The sequence below is a fragment of the Netta rufina genome, assembly GCF_964035555.1.
Source record: "Netta rufina genome assembly, chromosome: 1".
Taxonomy (NCBI): domain Eukaryota; kingdom Metazoa; phylum Chordata; class Aves; order Anseriformes; family Anatidae; genus Netta; species Netta rufina.
The window spans coordinates 77,917,004-77,938,009 of NC_140123.1; the positions used below are offsets into that span (position 1 = coordinate 77,917,004).

General features: G+C 39.6%; 1 protein-coding gene across 3 annotated transcripts in view; it reads left to right on the forward strand.

Annotated features, from left to right (window-relative positions):
* Nucleotides 1-21,006, forward strand: part of FRMPD4 (FERM and PDZ domain containing 4) — a gene marked incomplete at both ends in the record, with an annotated part of 417,104 nt that overhangs the window by 285,356 nt on the left and 110,742 nt on the right. For all 3 annotated transcript variants that reach the window (XM_084305435.1, XM_084305436.1, XM_084305437.1), the window contains one exon: nucleotides 8,094-8,210. In XM_084305435.1, coding sequence (XP_084161561.1) covers nucleotides 8,094-8,210 — 117 coding nt within the window. The remainder of the gene's footprint in view (nucleotides 1-8,093; nucleotides 8,211-21,006) is intronic.

The following is a 21,006-nucleotide window of genomic DNA, read 5'->3' on the forward strand; positions in this document are numbered from 1 at the left end:
TTGTACCTGTGGTTTTCTTTTTTCTCTTCCACCAAAGGATTTCAAGGTTGAGTGGAGTGCTTAACATTGTTGCCGGTTTTGACTAAAAATGAGTGAGCTCTATGAAGCTGAATAATTGAGAGTGTCCGTGGTGGAAGATGAGAAGGAGTGAGGAGTTTTTTGTTCTATCCAGTGTCTAAGGAGTAGTTACCATCTAGATCCTCTTGCTAAGAAAACAGCACTTAGAGTGGGAGACAATGGCTGGACATTCAGTCCATGGCAGCCTGGCTTATTCATTGTCCTTACTAGAAAAAGATTTTTTTTTAAAAAAGAGAGAAGGGACTAATTAAGACCAGATTCAGAGAAGTCAGGACATGCTTTTTATTTTTATTTTTCCTCCAGGAATAGTATTTAGTTCGTGTCTGATCATGCATGATCCAGGATGGAAATTCAGAACAAGCCTAAAATGTATCGCGACATTATTTTACCTTTGCCCAGAGCATGGCTGTGTGTTGTAGGATTACTGGGACAGACCATTGTCACATGCCAAAATAAAAAATGCAAATCTAGCATTTTGTTCATGCGGTTAAATAAGAACAGCCTTGGATAATGGTTATACCTTTAATGTTTGTTTTAATTAAAAGCCTGAAACTCTAAGCTTACTTCTGGGGTGATATCCCTCAGATATCCCTCCTGTACTTACATGAGTTAGTAGCAGGAGGCCCAATACGATTTTTTTTTTCTGGGGCATTCCATTTTCTTCTGTTGTGCCCTCTGATAGAACTCCTTCTGTGAGGGCTTGTAGGACTCAGTCTGTGCACAGACATCAACCTTTTCAGCGTTCTTGACCTTGGATTGGGTATTATTGTCCATTACATTAATGTCCTATTGTACAGTGCCTCTCAGGAGTGTTTTGACAGCAGAGTATGATGACTGTTCTTGATAGTATAGCTACAAAGTCTTTAAAACTTTTTTTCTTTCTTCATTTCTTTCTTTTTTTTTTTTTCTTTTTTTTTTTTTTTTCTCCTTCAAATTAAAATGGTGGGATCAAGGTAGGCTTAGTGCTGTATTCTTCTGGGACAGGAGTGGGTGAGAACTGGATTGAGAAAGCAGTCTTCTATTCCTGAGGCAGCAGAAGATTAAATATCACAGAGATACTGTTATTGAACTCTGCTTGTGTTGCAAGCACAAGCTTGTTCTTACTTTTAAGAAATAATAATACAAAATGATGTGCCTCTGGTGTTCCTCTTGGTACCTCCTAGGGTTAGTTGCAGCTAGACTTTCCTACTGGGGGCTGCTGTGGATCCCTGCTCCCTTTCTAATCATCTTCTGAAAGTACAGTGTGACTTCTGTTTAGGATGTCTTCCTTTTACAGTGGATTGGAGAGAGCCTGACTTCTGTACTGGTACATGGGAGTCAGAGGAACTGGCTTTTGTACTAATAGAGAGTTGAAATGAAGCCAGAGTACATGCCAAGACTCAGAATTCAGGAGTTTTCCTCAGTATGATAACATAAAGGAAACCAATGTATCAACAATATTATCCCATTAGGAGCCCTCTGTTACTAGTGTTAGATGGTCAGCCATGAATGAGTCACTGACCCCCTGCAGGTAGTGCTATCAGGAATGAAGAAGTGCTGTACGTAAGTAAGCACTATGAGAACAACCAAGATGTTAAATGAGATGCTTCCAACATATTAAATATCCAAGCGGTAAACACGGTGTTGTACTCTAATCCTTCCTAATACAAGTTCTGTAACTTTCCTCATGCTCTGCTGTTACAGCTGTGTTGTTCAAGGGATTGCTTTAAAGAAAGTTAGAATATAATCCTTCTGCTGTATTGATCCAACAGAGAAAATCCAAGGTAAATGCTTTAAAAGTTACTACAAATGAAATACATGGTTAATATTTCAAATCATTTATATTTGAGGAGATTATACATGGCTCCACACGCAGATATTTTACACGATTATGAAGATTTCTGTCTCAGAAACTCTGTGGCTAACTTCAGCCTTTGCTGGAGCCCGTGAGCTCACAAATACTCATTAACTAAAAGCAACATTTGGAGAATGTATGTCCAGAAGAGAAAAGAAATATAAGTACTCTTTTGGCAGTCATGTGTTGGAGGGGGGCTTCCAAAGGGAGCTTCTGTGCTGGGGACTTTTTGGAAGATATGCCCCAATTTGATAAGTGATGTTAGAGATCAGATCACCGAAGCATATGGTAACAAGTTGGAAGATGGTGTTTACCTCAAAATTCTAAAGCTCTTAAGGTTAGAAAAGCTCATTTGATAAATGCAGTGTAAAAATCCTATCTTAAAGCTGTATAACAGGAGCTTGGAAGGTGTTTGTACTTGGTTTGATGTGTTACTTAGACATTTTGAAAAAGGGGTATAGAATGGGGAATAAATTATAAAAGTGCAATTTATTATTATATGAGAATTTAAAGATAGGATGGGAATTTAAAGGTGGGGATTAAGCATGCTTTACAAAGGGTTCTTCTGTGGGTGATGTAGAATTCATCTTCAGTTTCATGTACTTGAAATTCGAAATTTGGTATCTTCATGGAGTAAGGTGTTGAAGCTCCAAATTACAGTCAGATCTAGTTAGTACAGGTAGAAAGACTGCAAATCCAGATGTTTACTTTAGAATAGAACTGAATCTTTAGCTTTTCACTGAGAGCCTACATGCCAGAGATGCTCTTCAACTCCTTCCTGAGATAACTACTTCGAGGTTTCAACTAAAGAGGTGGCCCATCCGTGTATGCCATATCCTGAGTGCAGGCCCAAGGTTGTGTCTCAACAGAGGCACGGGACTGGAGGAATTTCAGAGGAGGACAATGAGAATGACCAAGTCTGTGAAAACCACCACTGCAGGAGTCAAATGGAAAGTGTCAAGTGTCCACGATACCTTTGCTATGTAAGTGCCAATCAGGAAAAATTAAAATTGCTGAACAAGAGCTACCATGCCTTAAAAAGCAAACAAATGAATAAAATGTCTTCCCTTCCTGTCTAGTAAAAGATTTGGCTGCCCTACATAAGAGGAAATGGGATGTGGAGTCAATTCAGATGGTTCACAACTACTCTCCACCCTGTCCTAATAAGAAGCTAAAAGATTGGGCTGTGAAGGTGGAAAAGAAGGGCTTATGAAGCCCATATGCTTCCCCATATGGTTCCTTTGGACTTCAATCCCCAGGAGTCAGCAAGGACTCCTCAATCCAGAGCTATGTAGGGGATCGTTCTGCAAGAATAGCCTGCTGCCTGAGTTTGCAGGGAGCAAGAATGAAGACCATTCTATGACCAAGGTTAACCAGGTTTCTGCCTTCTTTATATTGTTAGAGGGGAAAAAAAAAAAAAAAAAAGAGGGTGTCAAGGTTGCTTTTACTTTTTACTGTGATCTGAAATCTGTCAGCAGAGTTGGGGCTCTTGGGCAAGGGAATGGTGACTACTCCAGTGATAAAACAGACATCCTAACTCTGTCCATTTTCGTTCCTAAGGAAACAAGAATTTTTGTATCTCCTGTCTTCAGACAAGGGTAGATATAAACCTGATGGTCTGTCTTTGGGGTGGGTAGGCAAACTATTCATACGTACTGAGCTCTATGCTTCAGTAGACTCTGTATACTAAATAAAGTTTTAGTTAAGTGCTGTCTGACTCTCTTTGCCTGAGGAATATTTGAAGCAGGCGGTTTTTGTTCTGTCCTTCTTGTTTGCTGTTGTGTGGCCATCTGTGAGACCGTGGAGTAAGCAAAAATGAGTTGGAATGAAAAACTAGCACTTAGTATTAAGCTGATCCAGTTTACTTGTGTTGGCACAAGAGTAACTGTGATGTGAAGGAGGATTGCCTGATTCTGGGAGGATGGGAATGGTGTCAGTACCACTTTTTGTTGTTTGAAAATTGCAGCCTGAGAGCTTCGTTTCCACCAGTTCAGGGAAGCATTACATTTACAACGAAATTTACAGACTTGGGTTATAGAGGTGATATAAATAGTCTGTCAGGATTTCTATATCAAAGGCCTACTGGCAGGAGTTTCTGGCTTAAAAAACAAGTTCTGGGCAAAATTGCATGCTTGTTGTCTGTATTTGTAGGTGCTAGTTTATGTTTGTTTATTTTCATTCAATTTTACAGAAAAATTAAAGGTTTAATTTTTTTTTTGATACCTTAAAAAATGAATAGTGTTGCCTTCTGCTTTCAGTTTCAGCATTAAAGCTATCTCAGATGCGCTGAACATTAGGCTCTAATAGTATGCTTTAAAAAATCAAACTGATCTAGTTTTGATCTTTGAAGAGCTGGCTACTATTTACAGGCCTTCACTTCTTGTTTGCACCGTGGTTAATGCTGTGTATGTTCTGCATATTGCATAAGTCACATACTGCTGACATCAAATACAGAAGACTTGACATACGAATGTATTTCTCAGTCATGCCTCAAGCACAGGACCGAAAAAAGGGTTGACCTTAAGACCTTCACTGTGGCGCAGCTATTATATTCTCGGTCAGACGCTGCCTCCACACGGCACGCTGCTTCCTTACATGCCGCTTACATGATTTAATGAATTGATTGTTCAGTGTGAAGCAATTTGAAGGGATCTGTTTTTCTACATCTGCAGTGAGATTGTCAAAAGAAGGCTGATGGGACATCACAGCTAATGCTGCCTTGTTTTCAGAGCTCTGCTGGCATGATGCTGGCTTAGGCTTTCACAGTGAAGTTTTGCACCTAAGGGCTCTGCAGTGATGCGTGCCCAGCAGCAGGTCTGGTTGTAGGGAGCAGGGGCAGCAATGGACAGCAAGCAGTCAGTTACAGCAGTGCCAGGGCTTGCTCCTTGGGGCTGGCAGGTAGAAGTCACATTTCTGTATCTTTCCGCTCCTGGGAATTGCTCAGATCTTTCAGAGATCTGGGCAGTTGTAGTGTGCTCTTCTTCCTATGTCTGTGAGGCAAATAAACGGCAAATAGTGATCACAAATCATATGCAGGGATTTATCTAAGATCACATACAGGGAGTAGGGTTTGTGCTGGCATCTCCCATGGCCCGATGATTCTTCCTTACCAGTGAAGCATCCTCCTGACTCAAAGCCTGACCAAAGTTCCCCAGGTGAAATGTCTGGCCTGCTTGTGGTTTTCTACAGAGACTTTGACATTCCTCCTGTCACTGATCTCTTCCTTGCCATCTTTTGCCCCAGTAGCGTCCCTCAAACAGAATCCTTGCAGACAAGTGGAATAATATTCAACAAATGGGTAAAATAATGCAGTTTCTCTCCTTTTTTGAGACTGTACAGGATACTGGGAATCGCTGGTGCTAAGCACCTTTGAGCTGCATTTATGCAGGAGCAGAAAAATTTGTTGTTATGACATAAGTGTTTATTATTGAACTGTGCAACTTACTGTAGAAAATATTCTGTGGGTATTTGTTTTTCACCCATCTGGAGCCACCTCAGAATTTGTACTTGTCTAACAACTCATCTTAAGTGTATACAGTAGGCAGGTATATACATACAATCGAATGCTAATTACTTTCCCACTGATTAAAAGAGAGACTGGAGTACTGCAGCTGATGTAGACATATGTATAGTTAAGTAAGGCAGTTATTACTCATCATTATATGATAGCTTCTGTCACCGATAATGGTTTAGGGGCTCAAAGAAGGCTTTCAGGGGAATTAAATTTACCTTAAAATCCACTGATTTATTATCCATATAAAGATGGGCCCTTAATTTGAATGCAGAAATGATTGATCATCATTACTGTCGGGGGCTCCTACACATTATCTCATAATAGAAGTTTGATGTGCTTTACCTGGGAATTTTTTAATATCCACGTACCCATTTTACAGGTGGAGAAGCTAACACAGGTTGAGAAATGTATATAAGTAAAATTAAAAGTATTAAATGTATGCATATGCCTTTATAATCTGGATAAAATAGATAGCTTTCTATTTTTTATTTTTTGAAGCCAACTACAGTATTTAAGATCCAAAATGGTGCTAAGTGTAGTTTGAAGTCTATAGAGATAAATTGTCATTCTTAGATTATAGGGTGTTTTCCTTTATCTCTCTGTCAAGTATTTTTCTGTCAGAGAAACTTGAATGCTGGAGCTTAACTTTCCATGAATCTGTATGAGAAATCACTGAAAATACTTATTTTCAAACCTTGTTTTCTTTCCTCAGATACCTTTTTTTTTTTTTTTTTTTTTTAATTAATTCCTTTGATCAGGAATAGGTTAGTTGCATTTATCTGGGGTAATGTAGCATATCTGGCATTTATATGTTTTGTTAGCCATGAGTAACTGTAATTTTATTAAGATTTCTAGCGTGTTCAAATATTAGACTTAAGCCCTGTCCTATGGCAAATACTAGTGTTTGAATATGCTTACACAAATGTTTTTCTTCTCCTAGAAGATAGCGTACTTAGTGTAATTGGTAAATCAGATATCTAGGGCTTCATTGTAATGCTCTACTTTACATGTAAATTATGTTTTGAAGCACCGTATCTTTTCTCAGTAGTGATTAATCCTTGAAATAAAGGGGGAGGGGGAAATAGCTAGTTGGTTTTAATGATGCATTCCTCCTTTGGGAAAGATTAACTGTGTACAACTTTGTTGAGTTTAGCAATTTGCAATGAATTGTTGAGTTGTCCATAGAGACCAATTCTGTTCTTCCAGAAGAATGTTCACCAGGTTGCATTACTCTCTGTTTCTCTAAAGGAAAGAAGTTATTACATCTCTATCTAAAACACTAGATAGTATGTTCATTGCTGGCATTTGGACTTAACATAAATCTAGGAAGTAGAACTAGGCAGTAATATGTTTAATAGGCAGATAGAGGGAGAGGGTGACTATTTCAAAACATGCTCTTATTTTGTGTCTTTTTATCATAGAATCATAGAATGGATTTGGTTGGAAGGATCCTTAAAGACCATCTAATTCTAACCCACCTTTAGGTACTTCAGAAATGTTTTGCATTTCTGAATTTCAGGTTGTATTTGATGTTCTTTGTCGATTCATCTTAGCCATCTGTGACACACTTGCAGTTAGTCTTTAATATCTTTGGTTACTCTACCTCCTTTTCCCGTTCTTTTTCTCTTTCTTTTTTTTTTTTTTTTTTTTTTTTTGGGTGGGGGATTGTACATAGCTATTCATGACTTGGTTAATTTTGCTGAAAGACCTATTGCTTTCTGCACCTGTAAGTCCCACAGAAGAAGTGTGAATGTGTGGTAACATCTAGCTTAATTCCTGCAGCTGAGGAGCAACATACCAGTGTAAATGTTTGGATTTCCTATGAGAAACTATGGGGGATTCTTGCTAACTATCTTTTTTGTGTGTGATTACGTAGGTTACACTCCACAAAAAGTATCAGACCTGTGGGTAGGTACTCTTATTTGAGAGAGCTGCTGAATCTCTCTTAGTTAAGTGGACTCTGTAAGCTGTGTCTTTATTTGAGACTTAGCTCATGCTCAGGAATTAATAGTAGCAGAGAGTGCTGGAGCAGCGATTTGTAACTGTGCTCAGAGATAGTGCAGCCTTTTAGAAGTTATCTGGAGGAAGAGATTGGTGGATAGCAATCAAGCACAGCAACATCTGCATGTTGAATCAGTTTAACATCCATACACAGAAGCATGATGGTCTTCTTTCATTCTGACATGGAACAACAAATCACTTGCTAACAGTGAGAACGGGTGTCGATGTTCCTTCTCACGCCAGTTAGTGCACCATGTGTGCGATGCACAGCAATGTTTTTTTCATTGTTTGTTGTGCTAAAACTGTACTGAGAACTGGCATTTGAACATGAGATGGCAATGAATGAAAATGCTCCTCACCCTTTTTGCTGGAATCTATTGCAAATGAGCATTGTGGATGTGGGACTGATAGAGTGTCCCAGATTTCCCTTGTCAAAGGCTTGGGCTCAGAGACCATTAGGAGTGACAGTGTATCTTTCCATTTAATGGAAGAATATTGCAGTATGAGTAGATGCATTAACCTGTTTTCATTTGCATAGGTTTTGTCTGTGTATTTCACAACTTTGAAAGTATTTGGATGTCAAGTGAATGATGTGAAATAAGTAAATTTAAAGAATACATACAACAGACAAGTCACACAGTTTTTTTCTCTCCCTCTAAACTGCAGCCACAGGAACAAGTCTTCAGGCTGGTCTCATCCTTCGGGGACCTGGAGCTTGAACCAGGGAACACCTTATGGATGGGAGATGACGGCAAACAGAGATGGAAGAGACTACTTCATCAAGTAAGTGGGTAGCGCGAGCTGTGCACACCGCAGCACAGTGCTGCAGCCCTGCTCCTAACAGTATCTCCTCAGAATCCTAACTCCTGTTTCAGCCTTACACAGTTTATGTTTCACTGTTTTGTTTTATTGCACACAGATAGATTTGACTTCACGGATCCTTATCCTTTAATAAGCGGTGTTTTGGTGCTTGGTTATTTCATTTACTCAAGCAAACACTAATATAAGGACCTGTAATTTGTTGAGGAATTGCAACAAATGTCATTAACAGAACATGAAAATAAAACTTCCTTGTTTAAAGAACGAAGAAAAAGGGCAATTCTGTCTGGGATTAACAACTCTCCTCCATCTCTGCCATATGAGCTCTTTTAGCTTGTTTAATATATTCATAATACCAGTAATGAGAAAGTGCTCGTTTTGATCCTGTATAGTTAGTATTCTAATTCTTAGATTAGCTATAGTCCTTTAGCTCTGAATTTAAAGGTTTGCAAAATAAATGTCCGTGCAAATAATTTGATCATGAACAAAACTGCATTTTCTTTTCGCAGTGAAAACTGTGCAGAATTGTTTTTTAAAATTACTGAAGTGGCTTGGATAAAATACAGCTTTGTTATCCTAGCAAATGTACATTATGTGGCTTTGGAACTTTTTCACTAAGAAGGGGTGGTGGTGAGTTAGCAGAACAATTGCTTAGTATTGCAGCATTAGTTGCTTTAGCTTATATATCGTTTTAAGTCCAGCATTTTGTTTCTGCTCATGAAGGCCTGTTTTTTGGTTTTTTTTTTTTGGTTAGTTGGTTTGATTTGATTTGTTTCTAATTATTATTTCATTTTTATGTTTATTGGTCTGATTAGAAACTTGCAGATGCTTTAAAATGTCTTGGATGAGAATTACAGACCCGTCTTTTAACACAGAGTATTAAGATCAGATTTATTTGAAATTGACTATTAAAACCCTAAATTCCCTGCAGATTATTCATCTGCAAAAAAAAACATTTCACAGGGTTAGATCCCCTTTGTATTCATCCCCTATTTGCCCAAGGTGCATAGCTTGGCTTCCATAGGAGGCATTTGCTATCAAAACCAAAGCAAGATTTGTAGCAGTTTGGTAACCTGGAAGCAACCATGATAAGGATTACAGGGGTTAGAGAGATTTCAGACATGTCCAAATTGGAACAAGCTGTCTGGGTTAACGAAGGCTCACAGCTGACTTTGAAATGTCATATTCTTTCTGTAGCAAGTATTTGTCATGCTTTGCATGTCTGTGAGACACAGGCTGCAGTGCTGGGCAATGCGAAGCTGAACACCAGGCACAATATAACTATATTAGCATGGGTTTTCTGCCTGAACTGATTAGGCTTGTCAAAAAGTATTGGAGAGCCTCAAAAGCGCTGTGCTGATAAGACTGTGCTGCTTCTATTACTCTAGTTAGTGCAGGTATCTGCACCTGTAAGGGTTGCAGACCTAGATGTCAGTAACTAGCAACTGCCTGGAGTTCCTGTAGAGAAGGTCTTTCTCAATATCAGAAACTTCTCTTCAGGGGTGTCCATTTTTTCCTTAGAATGTCAGTATATTCTCCTCTGCCTGACTGAGATTCATTTAAACAATAACATCCAGTTTCTGAGGACAGGCACCACATTTCATTCCTCTTCTCACTGGTCATATAATGGGATGCTGTATTCGTGTAACTATAAACAGCTGTGGCTTACAGAATGCAGTGCATTAGTACTCGTTAATTTTGTAATTTGGGAGCATTTTCTAACCTGCAGTCGATAATGATTATTTTTTTTGTTTGTTTGTTTTGGTTTGTTTGTTTACTTTCTTGATTGCCTTTTAGTACCTTAAAGTGCTATATCCCCCTCTTAAAAGCAGAAAAATTGATCTAAGAAGAAAATGTCATAACAAGCAATGCCAAATTAGCTCTTAAGTAATGTTAGGCTTGTTTTTGTTGTTGTTGGTTTGTTCATTTGCTGGTTGTTTTGGTTTGTTTGTTTCGCGTGTGTTTTTACAAGGTGCTTTCTCTCCATTCCCTTTGGGACTCTGGTCTTCCATTTTTCTCTGCATGTGGATAGCAGGTAGAGATCATAGAGCTAAATAAGTTGCAATCTAAGGTTAAGATCTTGTCAAAAATAATTTAATAGAAGTCATGGATTTAGCAAAGTGAACCCACTTCTTACAGTCGCAGAATTCTCTATGGGCAGGCAAAAATTATAAGCTTGATGGTAACTATCACTTGATTAGTTACGTTTCATGCTTAAAATACCTAACAGAAGATGTATAATACAAACCTTACATGAACAAAGAATATGGTGTAATTTCACAGAATCACAGAATCACAGAATTTTCTAGGTTGGAAGAGACCTCAAGATCATCGAGTCCAACCTCTGACCTAACGCTAACAGTCCCCACTAAACCATTTCCCTAAGCTCTACATCTAAACGTCTTTTGAAGACTTCCAGGGATGGTGACTCCACCACTTCCCTGGGCAGCCTGTTCCAGTGCCTCACAACCCTTTCAGTGAAGAAGTTCTTCCTAACATCTAACCTAAAACTCCCCTGGCTCAACTTAAGCCCATTCCCCCTCGTCCTGTCACCAGGCACGTGGGAGAAAAGGCCAACCCCCACCTCGCTACAGCCTCCCTTGAGGTACCCATAGAGAGCGAGAAAACGTAACAAGTAGAGAGTCCTGCTTTTTCACACATTTCAAGTGTTTTAGAAACACTAACTGCTGTAAAAACACAACATACTCTATTGGTAAATCTTTCCTGAGCTTCACATGCAAGGATCTTTGAGAGAGCAAGGATCTTCTTACGGTTGCACTTCGGCAACCTTCACTCTAAAAAGGAAGGCTGCTGGCCTTCTTTCGCTAGCTACAGGTGTAAAACTGAGTTATTGTAACAAGTGCATGTACCTAAACTGTCATTTTTTTGCCAAGCATAGTTTTAACTGGTAGCCTAGGTTTTACCTAAACCTGTTGAACCTAGTTCTAGGTCAGGTTTGTGGGTGTTGAAAGTTTATCCCCTCCACAGCATCTCACTTGTGACTATTTCTTGTCTTTTCATATCTCATTTTAGTCTAGCTCACACTAAAAAGCCTTGCTTACTTTGCAAATACCTACTAGAAGAGCTACATGCTTCTCTTGATATTGCTATATTCTGACATTTTTATTTATTTATTTCTCTTCCTTTCTGAATTGGGCTCTTAGATACCACTTTTAATTCTCCCTTGCAAAGCTTAACAGAATCGAAATGATGGACTGGGAACTCCATCCCACTGCAGAATAAGCTGTGGTATGATAGCAGTGAGGGTCAAAGGGATGGTTTGAATTGCAATGCACAGGTATGGAATTACATCTGGAGCATCCTAGATGATGACATTAGTCAAAGTGCATTCAGGTAAAAAGAAAAATAAATTGTAGGATGGATATTTTGTACACAGTTGGTCTCTAGGAAAAGTGTCTCTCTCTGGATTAGAATCACAGAACAGCCCAGTTGGGAATGGACCTCAAAAGATCACCACGTTCATCCTTGCATGGGAAAAGGGAGCCTAATAGAGATCAGATAGCACCCAGTCCAATTGCATCTTGAAAACCTCCAGTGATGTGGATTCTCCCATGTATCTGGGGAGGTTTTTCTAGTCATTTGTTGTTCTTACTGAAAAAATTATTTCTTATATCAAGATGAAGCCTCTCCCAGTGCAGCTTGTGCCCATTTCCTCCTGTCTTCTCCATGTGGCTCCTTGTGAAGGGAGACTCTCTGTCTCTTTGTAGCCACCCTTTAAGTACTGAATACTGTGATGAGGTTCCCCTAGAGTCTTTTGTTCTCCAGGATGAAAAGACCTGTTTCCTTCAGTCTTTCCTCCTAGGGCAGGTTCTCCAGCCCTTTGATCACCTTTGTTGCCCCCCTTTGGACCCTCTCCAGTTTGCCTGTGTCTTCATTGAGCTGCAGGGACCAGACCCAGATACAGCACTCCATGTGTGGCCTGACAAGAGTTGAGTAGAGTGGGACGATTGCATTTCTGTCTCCACTGGTAATGTCCCTGAAAATGCAGCCTGGGTTCCAATTTGCCTCTGTCCCAGCCTCCAGCATTGCACTGCTGACCCCTGTTCAGCTTGTGGTCCTCCATGGCCCCCAGGCTGCCTTCAGCAAGGCCGCTCCCCAGCCACACAGATCCTGGCCTCTGCTGGGCTCTGTGGGTGTGTTGTCCCAGGTGCAGGGCCTTGTCTTTGTGGAACTTCTTGCAGCTTGTGTTTGACCACGCTTCCACATGTCCAGGTCTCTCTGGAAGATGGCTCTGCCTTCTGATGTTAGGGAGACCAGGAAAGTAGAAATAACTCCTGTACTGTAGGTCTTTTGCAAAGGAGGATGTCCTTCTTCCCTTTTTCTCAGCATTAATATCAAGGGAGGGAACCAAGGATGTAAAATCCTAGTATCTATGCTGTAACATATTTCTTTGTGTCACAGTCTTGCTTTTAGTAGTGTCCAGAATCCCCAAATATAGCCTGTACGGAGCCAAGAATCTGTCGGGCTTGCAGGGTCTCTTGGGATCTACTTGAGGGCTTGGCATCAGATTTGTACCTACTTAAATTGCTTCACAGTGATGTGCTGCAGTTGTCTCTACTGAAAATTGATGTACAGTTTTGTTAGCAAGGCTGCATATATTCTAACTATAATGAAGTCATACTATCTGGAAAAATAGAAGCTGTCCTTTCAGTGCCTATTATTTGTTCAAGGAAAGCCTCTTTGGCTTTCCAAACAAATGCTTTTGCTAAAACTAAACGAAACTATGTAAATGAAAACAGTATTAAGATTTTTTTCCTTCTTTTTTGCCTCAGAATTTTAGGAGTGAAATTGTGAGATGATTGTTGGCAGTTCTGTCAATAAAGGAAGAAGAGAGATAAGCAAGATAACATATCATATTGTCTCCAAGGCTTTTTATAGCCATACAGATTAACAAATTGCATCACATTAAAGGAGAGAAAGCAATTCGAATCCTTTGCTTGGTTTTGATTAAAGATGTATAAACCAGGTATTATCACAATGAAATGTGCACATGAGTTCTGTACAAGCAAATAACATAATTCATAGCAACATTAACAGTTTTTTAGTTAAATAATTTACTTAGTGCCATATGTACATATCCATTCAAATGCAAGCAGACATATTGTAATTTTGAAATTGTGGGAGGAATAGAGAATTCAGGAGAATCTTTATGTGAGATGAAAAGTAATTATATAGTGTCAGTGCAAAGGCTTTAAGGCGTGAATGTGAAGAGATGTTTATTCTTTCTGCTGAAGCAAATTCGGTTTCTTTCAAATCTAAGAAAGCCTCTATGGCCTGAACTAATCAGTGGTAGCTTCCTGTGCCAGGCAGCACTTTGGTAAAACTGTGAGAAGAGCCTTTTATCAAAATATTTTGAGATGTCACTATCAATTCATTATCTCTTCTGTACAGATGGCACAACTAGGGTCATTTTGCAAGCCTATAAAGTACTTTTATTAAGTTTAGGCCATAGTAAATTAAAGTTTCAGAACTTCACCCATTCCCTTTTAACTTGCCACTTTTACTTCAAATAGCCTTATGAGATAAGTAATACATTTTAGTATGGGAGGACAGCAGTCATCTGGTATTCTGCCAGCACATTTCTGTACAGCCCAGGCTATATTAAGCTGGACCTTCAATATAAAGCGCTTTGCAGTGTATATGTAACCATTTCAAAGGCCTATTTTCTAAGCATTTATTACATATACTGTGTGATGTATGACAATGAGAAATGTCTTTAACACTAATATGAATACAAACATGAATCTTAATAAAACATACTCAGTGTGATTGGAGATATCAAGCAAAGCAGGAATATTTTGGTTGATTTTGTCCATTTAGCTTAGCCTCATGGCAATTTCAGGTTGCCCAAGGTTCCACTGCTGTGATCTTACTAACTTTCTGACCTATACATTTTCACCCTTTTTCTTGTGTCAGTCTTGATGCTCAGCAGACCTGGAGGGGAGTTGATAGAGGGAAATAAACTGACAAAAGCTAATAAAAAATCAATCCTACAGAGAAAGTAATGAATTTTATGTCAGTTTAACTCCCTGAGCCACGCTTCCACATGGTCAGGCAGAGTTGCAGATTAGTTAAAGATGGAAGAAACCTCTGGAAGTCAGCTGGTCCAACCTCCTACTCAGAGCATGGATAATGCCAGGTGGTGCCACAGTGAAATACCTGATCAATGAGAGGACAGGGTTTCAACAGATTGTGTTGGCTTAACCTGCCCTACAGTGGCACACTAAGGTGCAAGCTGAAGCAACATTTGCTGCCATGGAAAGTCACACCCTTTTGACTCCTATTCCTATTTAACTCCTAAGGTATTATGTACTTTGGTATTTGTGTGGATTTTGGATCTGGCTTCTGTCATCCAAATAAAGACCCAAGTCTGTGAAATCAGACTAAATGAAAAGAAGCATAGCCCTTTGTCTGTGGGCTCAAAGCAGGAGCAGTTCCGGTAAGGTGTAGTTAGTTGTTATACTTTTAAAATAATTTTTCGGAGGACAGAATGTTACAATATCCTTGTTTGCAGGACATGCTATTGATCGTGTTTACTTTAACTCTTGCTATTGCCTTGTATAGAATGACAGGGTGTGTCTGCATTATCAGTTTGGTTTTGTCCCTATTTTGCTCCAAGGACCCTGACCATCTGTACTTCGTGCACATTAGTTTACTTCTGGGCAGTTCAGAACAAGCTGAGCAAACTGCTGGGACCACGGGCATGAAATATAGGGCAGCACATGCAGAGGTCAAAGCCTGCAGCCTTACTGCTTGGCTTGAAACCACAGGTCAGTCCCTGAAAAACACAGCAGAGCTGGTAGAGACCTGCTCATTGGAAGTCTTTCCGAATCTTGTTATGTTAGTACGATGTGGTTGTTGCACTGGTTGAAACGTGGCAGCATGTATTTTGATATCTACAGTGCCTGTTGCTTTTTACTGATCCTTTTGTATTTAGCAATGCTGAATTCTCCCAGGTTTCTTCCAGGTGCATCTGCAAACTTAACTCTTTTTTTTTCCCCTAAGATACATTCTCTTGCATATGACATTGTCAGCTCTGTGAGATTTGGGTTGTTAAAACATTGCATTTTGTTTTTTTCTTGCCTGGTTTATTTCAGCAGTGGCATAGTAGCTATGAAATGCCTGAATGCCAGCTTTTGTCCCATATGTGGGACATATGGGTGGTGTGTTTGTGTTTTTAGTAGCTAGTGTAGCTCACGACAACCTAATACCTCAATGCATGCACCACACAATATTTCTTTACAAAACAGTAAAGCTGTGATGGGATGTTCTCCTGTACTCGTATACTTACCTATGTTTTCTAGTATTTTTTTTTCCAACTCGATTACAGCTTGCTGTCCTTCAAAGAGGAAATTCATTCATGTTTTCTGAAAGGTGGAGTTCTTCTGTGTGTGCTACATGCATCCTGTCTGGCCAACCACTGCTCCCTGTACAGGCAGTTCTCATAGCTGGCCCATGGTGTGGAATGACAGAACACAGTCATTGATGATATTAATGGCGTATCAGTCAAGCATCCTGCTTATTAAGGGCCACTAATTTATACCAGATGCAAAAACGAGGCTCACAGCATGCTAATCAGTTTACTTCAAAATAAATAAGCACAGAAGAGGGATCAGACCATTCAGCTTTTATTTTTTTTAATTATATTTTTTTCTCCCCTCATATCTCTGTTGGTATCTCTAGTCCTAATTCATCCTTCTTAGTCATGTTTTGTACAGGTTGTACATGCCTATTGGTAGTTCAGTCCTTTTTCAGAGTATTTCTCTGGGATTTGCTCTGTTGGAAGGTTCTGAACACAGAGCATATAAATACAGTGAAAGCCTTGATTGTGGTTACAGCATTGTTCATCTTCATGCATTTTGAAAAGGCTGCTCTTATTTTGTTCTTTAAAATTACCTTAGTATACATGTATAAGGCCATAATAGAAGTTTGAAGCCACGGGAGCCATCTTCTGGCCTGTAGGTCTGATATTATATAGCACTTTTGTGAATGCATTGTATTCCTTCATCTCTAGGTACAGAAAAAATGTGGACTAGATTTGCTGGAGAATTTACATGACATTCTCAAAAAATATGAGCAGCATCACTGCTGCTGCTCTGTCCTCCCTCATCCAGGTTACACTTAGGCAGAGTGTCGAAAAAAGGGTTCATTTCCTTCTCTTTCCTATTCAGACTGGGGATGTGAATGAGGTCAGTCGGCACCCCAGGATAATGCCTTAAGCCCAAGGCTGGCTGCAGGGTGCCTCTCTGGGCATCTTCTCTCCCAGGTGAGAGGCTCGGTAAACAGGCAGTGGAATTGTGCTCTCTGGCCCACTTCTTCCCAGAGCCTTAAAAGGGACATCCAATGAGATTGAATAGCAGTCAGTTTAACAATGATAAAAATAGTGCAACCTATATAATTAGTGAATATAACTCCCAGCTACAGGTTACAGTAAAACCTAAAATGCTTAGTAGGATTCAAAACAGGATTAGAAATGTACATTTGTAATGAGTCTTCCACTGTTAAATTACACAGGATTAAAAAAAATTAGAGCAGATATAAATTCTTATGTTTCAGACAAGCGGGTGAGTCAGCTGCTGACTGCCTAGGGCTAGGACGAAACTTCCTGTATTAATCAGGTTATTCTATAATTACAAGGTTTCTTGCACCTTCCTCTCAAGCGGGTACTGAGTACTGTCAGAGAAAGCACACTGGACCAGGCGGACAACAGGTCTGATTGGTATGGCGATTCTTATTTTTTTCCTCTATTTTTTTTTTTCATTTGCTTGTTACTTATACGGACTATTGATATGAATAGTGTGCTACTAAGGAAAGAGTGCTACTCTGCTCCTTTCAGATTGCCTACAGATTCGCTTTCTGTTGCTAAGGGTTTGACCTGCTCAAGGACAGGACTGTTTGGTGGAAGGGAGAGTGGGGAGAGAAGAGATGAGCAGCAGCAGGGATGCACAACCACAAATGACTGTTTAAAGCAAACCTGAATAATTAGAAAGGAGAGAAGAAGGAAAATTATATAGCAACCTGTTTGTGTCTGTGGTCTGGCATATGCTGAAAGAGAAAGTATTGTGAAATCAGCTCAACCTCCTGAAAAGAGATGGTGATTTCACAATTGCCCTTCTCTCTTGGAGAACTGTTGCTTTAGTCATAAATAGGGCAGGCATAAATATGACAGACAAAATGATGTTAATATTGACCAGGATAAATCATTTCTACAATGGACAGAATAATAACAAGGAGATGCTGGTCTGTGGGGTAATTTTATTTTAACTGGAGCAAGGAGAAATGGAGGCTTCCTTGCACTGCAAGGCAGCTGTACCTAAATCAGTTCATGTGCAGTAGCCTGGGACCTAGCCACAGCAGTGCAGCTCATTTCATGTGTGTGGGCTTGCCCTTTCCAAGTCTCTGTACGTCTGCAATGATCACTTGCTGAACCAAGAGGATACTTCTCACAGAAAAGCTGAGGAGAGTTGCACAAAAAGGTAGCATGAAGGTAGGACGACTTAGAGGAAAAGAAGCTTTTGTCCAGTCACTAGTCTATACCTTGGGTAGCCTAAATGTAATGGTATCCCAGTGGAGTACAGGGAATTGTGTACTTCAGGTCTCTGTTACAACACACAGTCAGTGCTACCTAATCTATAATGTCTATTCCATGTTTCTGATCTAGTCCCCATTGTTTTCTGCAAGCCCAAACTGGATGGGGACACCATGAAATCAGTGGAAGTATTGCATCCTGAAAAATGTTACTTTTGTAGTTTTGAAGCTGGATTAGGAAGTAAAACAAAACTTTTGGAGTAGAGCTTGTATAGAAAAAAAACAAACTCAGGGTATCCTAACCCAGGGTCACAATGTACAGAGCTAAGATTAAATTCTTAGTGCTTTTTGAGTTTGCATTTTTCTGGATAGAGGTATCTCATGGTATAACAACATCTCATCTGTGCATTGCAGCATGCAAATGCATCTGCAGAAGCATTGTATCAGTACTCCAAGCTTCCATTCCCAGGAGTGTGTAAAATTAATTCTTGTAACAGTTTGTATGTGAAGTATAGCCCCAGCTGGAGTCTGCTTTCCAAACTCCCTTTTTGTCAAACTGAGTAGGGTCCCACAGGACTGAGATTAAAAGCCTTAAGTTCTGGCTCTGCAAAGCCATGCAGGTGATGGGGAGAGCTGTAGTGCTTTCTAAGAAACTAGTAGATCACATCTCGGGCCACATGCTGGTATCCCCAATTACGCAAACACAGAGACTCTACATGTGAGAGAGAACCAGATTAGTTGGTAGTCTGTGAAAATAAAGAACGGAAAGCAGCCCCATAATGCTGAAAATGTGGTATGACGCTGCAAGCTGTACATTGGGGCCTCAAGTGGCCACAAGCTTGAAAAAAAAAAAATAAACGAGGTAAAGCTGTCCTATACACAGTGGTGGAACCGGGACTTTCCCAGTAAAGGCTGGGTGAAATTTCCCCCATGCCTTCAGTTACAGCATTAAGAAAATGTGCTGGAGGCTGGTTATAGAGCAGAAAAAGGGGGGTGAGAATTACCACAACATTTTGCTGCTGCTGTTGAAATACTACATCTGACGTAGACCAGTACTTCACAGCGTATGTACAGACTTTTAAACAAGTTATCTAGTATGTTATGTCTTGCTGGGAAATATCATAATGATGATGCCTTTCCAGCAGTCATTAATATATTAAGGAGCTGCATGCTGAGGTATATAAAAGCCAGCAATGAAGAAGCTGTATTTTTCCTTTGGTTTATTTTCTGTCACATTAAGATATTTACAGTTTTCTATAAAGAAAATTGAATAAAAGCCTACTGTAAAGGTCCTTATCTGGATTGCTATTATAGGACAACAAGGTAATTTGTTTTAGTAAGACAATTTGATACTACCAACAAAAGCTCGCTGAATTTTAATTCTCATTTAGCTTTTAATTGCCCTTCTTACAATGAAATACTGCTTAATTATACTCAAAACACCCCATTTCCAAATATAACACTAAAAATCCTCATATGTAAGTTGTCATATACATATATAAGATTAAGGTGAAGGGATGGTTTAACTGAACTCGAATTAATCTCGTCACTGACAACAGCATGACTCACCGCAATTTTTTGAAAGTCATTTATCTAAGGCTTGCTGGTACCCTGCACCGTCCTCCAGAAAAACTTCCATTTAAAATAAACCAATCAAGCCGTGGGGCTGTTCAATTAAATATCGCCATGGTAACAGGGATTAAGCGCACGAGGTAGAGACATGCTGACAGTGCAGAGATTATTTCAAGTTTCTTACTCGTCCAGCAGTAGCCAAACAAATTTACATTTTCTGTATCAAACATCAGGAGATGAAAACAAAGGAGACTGAAATTCTTGCGTGGCATCTTGGGGCTTCAGGGAATGTTTTCCTGACAGAGGAAGTAGTTAGCTGGAATTACAAGTAGGAAGTCAGCAGACAGGTAGGAATAAGTGTCTGCTCAGGGGATTTATTTAGAGTTTCATAATTAAAACCTGGAGATGCATATTAGTTATGATACAAATAGCATGAAAAAAATTGCCATCGTTCACAAAATTGAACAGAAAATAACACCATTTTAATTTTTAAGTGAACTTCTTGCTGCCTTTTTGTGTAATGAGGAGAAGTGGTTATTTGCAGCTCGGCCGTGAAGTAATGTGTATGTTACACATTAGAAATGTTAAGTTATAGTGCAAATAGACACGCTGATATTCAGTGAAGACACTCGGGATATTCTATGATTCTATGATTCATCAATCTGAACATATTTCTGCTCTTCTCTCGCTCTATTCTTACCTTTTCATGTACAGTTATGACAAAACGCTGGAGATGCAAATTTGCTGGCATTTGGAGTTTTCAGCTTTTAGTGGCATCGTCCGTTTCCCTCTCCCTTTTCTTTTTTTCAGACTGGCTTTTGAGTTGGTTGCAGAAGACTTATTCTGATCACAGTGGTATTGTCTTAGTGCTACATAAAGCTGAAATACCTTGCCTAGATTGGGAGCATTAATCACTACCTACAGTTTCTCAGCAAGTGTTAAGTGTGGTAAGGGATGTTGTAGTTACGGGGTCTTCTGTCCAATAAATGTCTGCCAATGATTTTGGGCTTTGCTGATTTTCCATGAGATCAAATTTGTGAGGACACCTTCTGTCACTTTTTTCTGTCCACCTATGAAAAGTGGAACTGAACCACCTTCAATGTGCAAATGATCTGCAGCTATTCATCCTGTAGGCAGATGTAGCCCCAGTAGTGCCTCTCTCCTCTGAGTATTTGGTCAACATTTCAAGCTCCCAAGAGCTGTTGACAGCAAGCTTTGTCCTTCCATTGGTGCATACTGATCTGAGGTTGGTTTGGGGATCCTGTTGTTTTTCTTCTTTGGGGTAGGATGGGCTTTTCACTCATGGAGAGTAGCCCTGGTGCTTGGAAAGTGTCCTAGGAGACCTCATGGTAGATGGACCCACAACTCTATCTTTTCTGTGGGGTTCAGGACTAGCTAACCGTGTCTGAATACATTTTGGTGTCTGGTTTTGATTACAGGAGTACACACATTCTTTGAAGATTTTGGCTTCCTATTCCCTTCAGTAGTTTTCTGTGTGCAAACAAACAGTTGTTTTAGCTGTGCTCTTATGAAAAGACATGGCTTCAGTTTTACTAGTTGTTTGACATCCAATTTTTTGGCTTTAAATGAAGTTAAAATATCTTTCTTTGGATATTGAGATGATTTTTTTCATGTATTG